The 10630-nt window shown below is 33.4% G+C and overlaps 1 protein-coding gene across 1 annotated transcript in view; it reads left to right on the plus strand.

Annotated features, from left to right (window-relative positions):
- LOC139853781 (GDSL esterase/lipase At1g28570-like) overlaps positions 1-10402 on the plus strand; it is a 32204-nt gene extending 21802 nt beyond the window's left edge. The window contains exon 5 of the mRNA XM_071843139.1: positions 10125-10402. Within this exon, the coding sequence (XP_071699240.1) occupies positions 10125-10402 (278 nt within the window). The remainder of the gene's footprint in view (positions 1-10124) is intronic.
- The last annotated feature ends 228 nt before the right edge of the window (positions 10403-10630 follow it).

The raw sequence follows: 10630 nt of genomic DNA on the forward strand, positions 1-10630 counted from the left end.
ATGTAAAATAAGTTTCTCATTTAATAAAAGGATACTAAAAATCAAGAAAACATACATAATTATATAACAATGTATTAATAATTTTTTGAAGTAAATAAATTTGAAGCTAAATGATCTTACAACTAATACATCGTAATTAATATTAACATTCAAGAGTGACGGTTTTACTAAGGTAAAATAGATCGATCTTAACCAAATAGATTTTCATAGTTCAATATTAGTGATGATTAATTGAATAAGATGCTACAAATTGATGGTATGATTATTTTATCAGCAAATAAAATCCATTATTTTGTTTCTTTTATGTAGTCCATCACAATAAATTTTTAATGCAACACAAACAATAAAATGAACCTACTAATTCCATATCATTAGACTTTTAATACTATTAATATTAAAGATAATCATAATGCTAACATTAAAAATAATAAAATTGCGAGGCGAAACCAAAAAAAAAAAAAAAGATAAGAAATCACATGATACATGTAAAAAAAATAAACAAATCATCTAATAAGATATATGATATATAAGAAATTAAATATAACTTGAATATACAAATACAAATATATACAATATAATAATAATAATAATAATATTAACATTAAAAAGAGAATCTTATGACGAATATAATCGATCCAACATAGAGCCAACCACGTTTCTTCTTGGCTTGTCCACACTTTACATTTTTTTAAATCGATGTTTGTTTAATATATATATATATATATATATATATATATATATATATATATATATATATATATATATATATATATATATATATATATATATATATATATATATTATTTTTGGATATATTTATACTATCTATAATCTATGTGAAGATGAAGTTATAAAAAACATCATGATACATAACTTGAATATACAAATACAGATATATAATATAATAATCATAATATATGTTCACATTAAAAGTAATAAAATCGTGAGATAAATAAAAAAGGAGACGATATAAAATCCCCATCATACATATAGACACACCAAAGCAATAGAAGATACATGATATTTAAGAAATTCAATATACATTGTCATGTAGATAATCAAAACTTGACCAAATAAAACCATTTTAACCATCTTTTAATTATATGGTGTGTTTCTCTAATCGTATGATTAATATGAAAAAATAGAGATGACATACATATTTATATAGGTACAAAAAAATAACATACTTCGGCAAGAAAATGAAAGGTTCATATATTTATTACTCATTAATTAAGTGAAAATTAATTTATGACTTTTTAATTTTATAAAAATAATCATAATCTAGACTATTAATCATACAATATAACTAAAATGTATAATAATAATAATAATAATAATAATAATAATAATAATAATAATAATAATAATAATAATAATAATAATAATAATAATAATAATAATAATAATAATAATAATAATTATTATTATTATTATTATTATTATTATTATTATTATTATTATTATTATTATTATTATTATTATTATACTTTTTATTTATTTATTTACGATTTAATCAATAACTCAATAGTTATACTTTTTATTTTTGATTTATTTAAGATATGTAATCTATATAATATTTATGATTTAATATATTATTTAATTTAATATATCAAATAATATTTATTATTTAATATATTTCATATATTATAAAATAATATGCAATCTATGTATTATTTAATATATTTATAATTTAATATATGTAATCTATATTAAATAATATATACGATCTATTCACAATAATTTGATAATAGTTAATATATGTAATCTATATTAAACTTGATCAATCCTTAATTAGCGATGTTACTTAATTACAGATTGAGTGCAATAAGAATGTAATGGAGGATGGAATGTTTGATGATTATTTTGGGCCCCGATGATCGTCTTTCACTTTAACTATCAAGTGATCAACCACCCCGACCCGGTCTTGATTGTTAATTAGCTTAATTCACCTTTGCGCGGTGTAAAAATCCCTTGGGCAAGATCACAAGTGGAAATTACAAAGGCTTAGGCAAAAATGGCAGAGAATCAACAACCTATAAATGAGAGGCCAAGCTCTCTATTTATAGTGTTCGAGATAACCGCGATCCGCGGATTGCTTATCCTTCCGCGAAAACTCAGCGGATTGAACCGCAGTCCCCGATTAGTGCGAAAATACAGCTGCTATGCTTATTTTCAGCGGATACTTCATGGATTTGCATTATAATCCGCATAACTCTGCTCTTGGCTTTTGGCAAATAAAATATACATATACAATGCTATGTATATGATCAAGTCCCCCCAGTTTATTATGATACACTTTCGCGAAGCAAATATATCATGATAAACTCCATGAATTCGCCGTTAACCTGACCACTATCCGCATTGAAACATATTTCGCGTTATCTTTGTTACCGTTATAACAGTCAATGTTACCGTTTGAATTATCTCAATAGATAATTAACATAATTAACCCCGTCGCCTATATATATTGTGATCTGAAATCACAAATTCACTACTCATTTTTCCAAAATATCAGAAAAATTCTCAATTCGTCAGTCAATCTTTATCATTTTAGTCATTACTTGTAGCTCTTATTTAATTTTAAATGAAGATTAACGAGTTAGATAGGAAGGCTGATCCAAAAACCCTGATCACCAAACTATTAACAAGCCCGGAAGCTAAATCGTCATCATCAAAAGAAAAGCAACCCATTCCAATCGTCGATTTAACCTCCAAATCTCCCTATACAAAGCCGAGCTCTACCAAGCGGCCGTTACAAACGCCGCCGTCTTCACAAAGCAAAAAACATAAACAACAGGAGACCCCCCTCACGATAATCCATTTATATCGGAACACGAAGGGGACCAGCAAATTGGTATATTGCGGATTGTTATTGCATCTGTAAAATATACATTATTTTTATTTCGCCGACTAACCAACGATGTTATTTTGCAGGTGATTCTTCTGGGGATCCTATCTTTGCAAGCCCGAACACTCTTAATCAAATTACTGAATTGTTCCGCACTCCACCTGACTCTTATGGAGTGCGGATTGACGGTTTGGCAGGATACACTTATGCTTCAGCTGCTGCTGCTCTGGATCAGCGCCAACAGATGAAGTTAGCAATCCCCGGCGAGCTTCGCCGCGAGTTCTCTAAACTCTCTGCGCTGGACGCGCATAATAGTTTTGTTCAAAATTTCTACATGTGCTTCAATTCAGCATATGATGTTATATGCCGTCAAGAACGATTTTTCAATGTTCTTGAAGCTGAACAACTAAAGTACAATGCTGAGAAGATCAAAGCTGAAGACAGCGAAAAACGTTGTGCTAATCTCTCCCATGAGCTAACCGCAGCAAAAACCACCGTTGATGACTTGAAACAACAGGTTGCTGCTGCGACTGAGAAAGAAAACCAACTGCAGGACACCATTAAAGCACTGTCAGAGAATGTGACAAAACTAACGACAGAGCGAGACAACGCTCTTGCTTCTAAAGCCTCTGCGGAACTTGAGTTCACCAAGGTCTGCCAACATTTTCCTGAACTGGCTAGAAAGATTCTCAATTCCAAGCCTGTTTCTGTAAAATTTTCAACATTTGCCGCCGCGTTAAGGCTATGCGAGAGGGTTGAATTTATGGATGAGATTGCTATTCGCTGCCCACTTCCAGACCCGCTACCATCTGCATTAGCTGATCGCCTTTGCTCACTGGAAGAGGCGAAATCAGCATACGCGGTTGCTCAACAGGGCATAGCCGAAATTCTCCTCCCCAAAATAACCGCAATAAGTGAGCAAGAAGATGTCACTGCAGATGACATCATCAAGCTTGACTTAACCAAGGATTAGTACTCACTTTGTATAACAGCACGCAGCTGCTTCTGCGACCTTATTAATAAAATTTCGCTTTTTCATATTTTTGCAAGTATTTCCATTTTTATAGCGCTTCCATTATCAACATTCATAACACAAACTTGTCCTTTGCAATTTTCAACATATATTATTGTGCACATAATAAATGCGTACTTTTGCGAAACAATCTGTATGCATATATGCTTATACGTTATGAATCTTCTAAGTCCGCCGAAACGATCCTTAGGCAATTAATTAGCATTGCGAAGCATTTAAGCATTGGCAAAATCAAATACTTAGGATATAAAATTCCTTTCGCAATAATTCGCATGCAAAAGTGGGAAATTTCATCACTTTGCTATTTAAACACTGCGAAATACTATAATCATTATGAAACAATCTTTATAACTATTCATATTTCACAAATAAGCTTTTCGCGTATTTTTACAAGTGCTTATTTTTAAAATTCCTACAATCGTGATCAAGACTTGCAAAAAAAATAAAAAACAAAAACACCTAATAAGCATGTCAGCCATATGCCTTGAATCCAATGTCGCACTTTGTACATATATCTTTGATATTTTTCGCAAAACTACGCGTAATATCGCTTTAACAAAACAGCATGCCACGCATTAGGTAAAACACGCCCTTCCATATCTGCGAGCTTATATGAACCTGCGGCATTAATTGCCACAATTTGATAAGGGCCTTCCCAATTAGGACCCAACTTGCCAAGCTTTTCTGCTCTGCTTGCTTCATTGTTTCGCAACACCCATTCGCCTATAGCGAAAAACAAAGCACGCACTCTTTTGTTATAATACTTAGCAATTTGCTGCTTATTATTCGCTTCTCTAATAGCAGCCATTAATCGCCGCTCCTCAATGAAATTCAGGTTTTCGCTCAACACAGCATCATTTGCTTCTTCTTCAAAGTTAACTATTCTATGCGTTGGTACCAGAATTTCCGCAGGAATGACTGCCTCAGAACCATACACCAAGCTAAAAGGTGTTTCACCTGTGTTTTTCTTAAATGTTGTGCGATGTGCCCATAACACATTGGGTAATTCATCTACCCAACCTGTTCTCTTTTCACATAATCTCTTTTTAATACCGCTTACTATGTCACGATTGGTTACTTCGCATAAACCGTTAGCCTGTGGGTGCGCCACTGATGTAAATTTTTGTATAATATTTAAATCAGTGCACCATGTCTTAAAAGGATCTTTCGCTATTTGAGCACCATTATCGCTAACCAATTCTCGCGGAATGCCAAATCGGCAAACAATGTATTCCCATACAAAATTTCGCACTTGCACACCAGTAATAGTGCGAACCGCCTTAGCTTCAACTCATTTGGTAAAGTAATCAATCGCGACAATCAGGAATTTAACATTTCCAGGGCCTGCAGGAAATGGCCCTATAATGTCAATAGCCCATTTATTAAACGGCCATGGTGAATTAACAGGAATCATATCATGCCGCGGCATTCGATTCTGCGGAGCATGCCTTTGGCAACTTTTACAGCGTTTAAAAATTTTTGCTACATCGCGGTATAGGGATGGCCAAAAGTATCCCATTCGCATAATTTTTGCTGCGATAGTTTTGTAGCCTGAATGCAGTGCACAAGTACCATTATGCACTTCTTCTATAATCATTTCTGCCTCGATTGGGCCGACACAACGTATCATTGGCCCGCAATATGATTTGCGATATAAGATATCATCTTGGATGATATACATCGGTGCTCGCTCTCTTACTAAACGGGCTTCGCGACCATCATCTGGCATAATATCACTGCGGATATATTGTAGAATTGAGTCCATCCAATTTTGTTGTTCTTCTGTAACAGATGCAACCATTAAGTCACTATCTATTGATTTACTTGGTAATTCCTCAACCCATACTTGTTTTTGAAAGTACGAGAACGTTAAAGCAGCCAATTTGCTCAACGCATCCACCTTTTTGTTTTGGCTTCTTGGCACTTGCGCAAGTTCGAAATGCTCAAATCGCACTACCATTTCTTTCAACAACTGCAAATATTTCTGCATAGAGGGATCATGCGCGTCAAAAGATCCATTAAACTGATTCGCTACTAGCAGCGAATCCGTAAATGCACGCAACTTAACAATATTCATTTTTTGCGCAATATTTAAACCTGCAAGCAATGCCTCATACTCTGCCTCATTGTTTGTTACGTCAAAATTAAACCGCAGAGCATAAGTATGCTCTTCACCGCTTGAACTTGCTAAAACTAAACCCGCACCTGCACCTTCTGCACACGAAGCACCATCAGTAAATAAATCCCAAGTTTCACCGTGTTCAAATTTTAGTGCGGTTCGCTCGTTAATCACCTCCAACTCTCCAGACAGTTCAGCGAGATAATCCGCCATAACTTGTCCTTTTTCCGCGATGTGCGGAAGGTAAGATATTTGATAAGCACCTAATTCTACCGACCATAATGCGAGTCTACCAGATATCTCTGGCTTTGTTAAGACTTTCCTGATTGGTAGATTAGTTAATACATGCACGGGATGCCCTTGAAAATATCTCCGTAGCCTTCGCGTTGTTAAAATGAGCGCTTACACAAACTTTTCAATCGGCGCATAGTTTATTTCACTCCCCGTAAGAACTTTACTAACAAAATACACTAGCTTTTGTATTTTGTTCCTTTCCGCGATTAAAACTGAGCCAAAAGCTTCGTTTGCTACTGAAATATAAAGATAAAGAGTTTCGCCATGAACCGGCGCTGTTAGTGTAGGCAAAGTTTTTAACAACTTTTTCATCTCTTGAAACGCAGATTCTGCTTCGCTGGACCAAGCAAAATTCTTTTGCTTCAAGCAACCTTTTAAGGTTTTGAAAAATGGCAACTGCCTTTCCGCGGCATTAGACAAGAAGCGCGTTAATGCGGCTAGCTTTCCAGTCAAACTTTGCACTTCTTTGACCGTTTTCGGCGCGGTCATATTTTCTATAGCCTCGATCTTTTTTAGATTAGCTTGAATACCTTGTTCTGTAACAAGATATCCCAAAAATTTCCCTTCCGTTTTGCCAAAACTACATTTTAGCGGATTAAGCTTCATGTTTATTTTTCGCAATCTGTCAAATGTTTCTTGCATATCTTCAATGATTCGCTCTTGCGTCATGCTTTTGATGACTAAATCATCTACATAAGCTTCAAGATTACGCCCTATTTATTTATCAAACGTGGTATCAATCAACCGTTGATATGTCGCGCCCGCATTGATTAAACCGAAAGGCATCATGATATAGCAATATATGCCTTTGCCCGTATGAAATGCGGTTTTATCTACGTCTTCTTGCGCCATAGGAATCTGATGATATCCTCTTGCCACGTCCAAAAAACATTTATATGGAAAAGCATGTAAATATTCCACTTTCAGATCAATTTCTGGAAGCGGATAGTTATCCTTGGGGCACGCTTTATTCAAATCTTTGTAATTAATACACATTCTCAAAGAACCATCAGGTCTTTTCACCAATACTGGATTCGCAATCCATGATTGGTATTGGAGTTCGCGCAAAATTTCGGCTCTTACCAATTTTGTTACTTCTTCACACAACCATTTTACGCGATCTGGGGCCATACCCCTTCGCTTTTGCACTACGGGTTTTAGAGCTGGATTCACATTAAGCCTGTGTTCCATAATATGACTCGGAACACCAGTCATATCGTTTTCGCACCAGGCAAAAACATCCATATACTGGACAAGTAATTGCACAATTTCTTTTCTAGTATCCGCACTAACATTGCGTCCTACTTTGATTTTCTGTTCTGGATATGCGGGATTAATTATTTCCATAGCATCCGCACCATCAACAGGTTCTTGCCCTGTGGTTTTTACGTTAACAGCCGCACAAATAGGCATAATGCTCATTGAACATATTGTGGCAACTCCCTTATATGTTGGAAACTTAATCATGCCATGAATTGTAGACGGGACAATTCCAAATTTACTTATAGTGGTTCTTCCCAGCAGCATGTTATAGCGAGAAGAGGCTCGCATAACATAAAAATCTAATCGCGCTTGTCGCACCAAAGCGTCATCATTAACATCAGCTAACTCGATGTTTAATGACAAAATACTTATAGGCAATGAAGATTCTCCTGCAAAATCGGTTAGTGAAACTGCGGTTGTTTGCAGGTTTGTTTTAATACTTTCTGGCAATTGAGCGAAGCATTGTTCGTAAATAATATCAAAGCTACTGCCGTTGTCGACATGGACTTTCATGACTGTGATATCAGCTTCCGCGATTTTGCACGATACCATTATCAGCATTTCAGAGAAATCAACGCTCTGCATTTTCGGGAAACTAATTGGCGCAAATTGCCAATTATGATACATTTTAGCGGACTTTCGCTTTTTTCCTCTTTTTTGGGCATTCGCTCGCACAGCGACCACTACATCACTATTATTTCCAATATTACTCATAATTCTAAGCAATCAAGCAATTCGCCGCCGATTTTAGATGTATGCACCTGCAAATCATCACAACAAAAACACGATTGAAATTAAACCGTCGAATTAATTGTTTTAACGGCATAAAACAAAAAAAATTTCAGTTTAATTCGTAAAACGTGTCCCACGGATGGCGCCAATTGATCAATCCTTAATTAGCGATGTTACCTAATTACGGATTGAGTGCAATAAGAATGTAATGGAGGATGGAATGTTTGATGATTATTTTGGGCCCCGATGATCGTCTTTCACTTTAACTATCAAGTGATTAACCACCCCGAACCGGTCTTGATTGTTAATTAGCTTAATTCACCTTTGCGCGGTGTAAAAATCCCTTGGGCATGATCACAAGTGAAAATTACAAAGGCTTAGGCAAAAATGGCAGAGAATCAACAACCTATAAATGAGAGGCCAAGCTCTCTATTTATCGTGTTCGAGATAACCGCGATCCGCAGATTGCTTATCCTTCCGCGAAAACTCAGCGGATTGAACCGCAGTCCCCGATTAGTGCGGAAATACAGCTGCTATGCTTATTTTCAGCGGATACTTCATGGCTTTGCATTATAATCCGCATAACTCTGCTCTTGGCTTTTGGCAAATAAAATATACATATACAATGCTATGTATATGATCAAAACTATAGTCATATTTATGACTCCTTGAGTCACTATATATATGTATGTATGTATCTATATATATATATATATATATATATATATATATATATATATATATATATATATATATATATATATATATATAAGAAAAAATGTAGATGACATACAATAATTAATTTATAGGTACCGAAAAATAATTTACTTCAGCAAGAAGATGAAAAGTTCATATATTTATTGCTCATTAGTTAAGTGAAAATTAATTTATGACATTTTAATTTTATAAAAATAATCATAATCTTGACTATTAATCATACAATATAACTAAAATATATAATAATAATAATAATAATAATAATAATAGTAATACTTTTTATTTGTTTATTTACATTTTAATAAATAACTCATTAGTTATACTTTTTATTTATGATTTATAAAATATTTAATCTATATATTATTTATGATTTAAGATATTATTTAATTTATTATATTAAATAATATATATTATTTAATATCTTTCATATATTATATAATAATATGTAATCTATATATTATTTAATATATATTTAGTATTTAATATATGTAATATATATTAAATAATATATACAATTTATTTACAATAATTTAACTATATTTAATATATTAAATATATGTAATCTATATTAAATTAGTTGGGTTAATAGTCATATTTATGACTCTAGGAGTCACTTTTTGTAGATATATAGATGATTGTTTTAAATAAGGCCTCTAATATTCCATAAAGATAACATGAAATACTAAAATTCTCAATAAGGAGTATCATCAATATTTATCATTCTCAATAAATAGCTATGATCTCCATTCTATACTTGTAAATGATCTTTTTTAGATAAGGAATATTTGCCATCAGTCAGCCATGTCATGTCATTGTATCTTAATAAATCCCTAAGATTTTACTAAGTGATGGTATGGATGTCGCGTTATCATATTTGACGAGGTGGCATTAAGCGCTAACATGACTGTGTGATGGCAAATAAAATACCAATTTCCTTAAAATGGTCTTTGTCCGTCATAAAATTGAAATCAAAATTCTTTATGAACAATGATAAAAGTGATACTCCATATTACACTTATTAAAAATTTTACGGAGTAATATTTTATGTTAATAAACCTTTATACCCCTTATAGAGTACGATGCATTTTGTTAGATTTTAAGTGTCTTGAAATATATAGGGTTCACAAACGGGGCACTAAAAGCGTGTTGTGGAGGCGGGGGACCTTATAACTACAATATGCTTGTTGCATGTGCGGATCCATCATCGACAACTTGCGATCAGCCAGAAACATACGCGAACTGGGATGGATTACACTTAACAGAAACCGCATATCATGTGATTTACAAAAGTTTATTTCAAGGAACATATACCACACCGCACTTTAATTCCTTGTGCCCTGCATCAACAATTTCACAAGACATATTTACATCATCAAGTTTGGTTCAAAGCTTCTAGTACCGTCAACGAAGATTGCGAAGGATTGGTTTTTTGTTGCAAAATTATGATTCATTCGGATGTTGCAACATAATATTATTTTTGTAATGTGATTTGTACTAGCATGTATCCTTAGCTATGTATTTTTTTCACATATATCCTTTTTTAAGATTTATATAGTTAAGTATATGCATGATTGTAGACATTTGATTTCATTTATCGTTATTTCGAGCACAGAAAGTTGCATCG

Source organism: Rutidosis leptorrhynchoides, chromosome 6 (genome assembly GCF_046630445.1).
Source record: "Rutidosis leptorrhynchoides isolate AG116_Rl617_1_P2 chromosome 6, CSIRO_AGI_Rlap_v1, whole genome shotgun sequence".
Taxonomy (NCBI): Eukaryota; Viridiplantae; Streptophyta; class Magnoliopsida; order Asterales; family Asteraceae; genus Rutidosis; species Rutidosis leptorrhynchoides.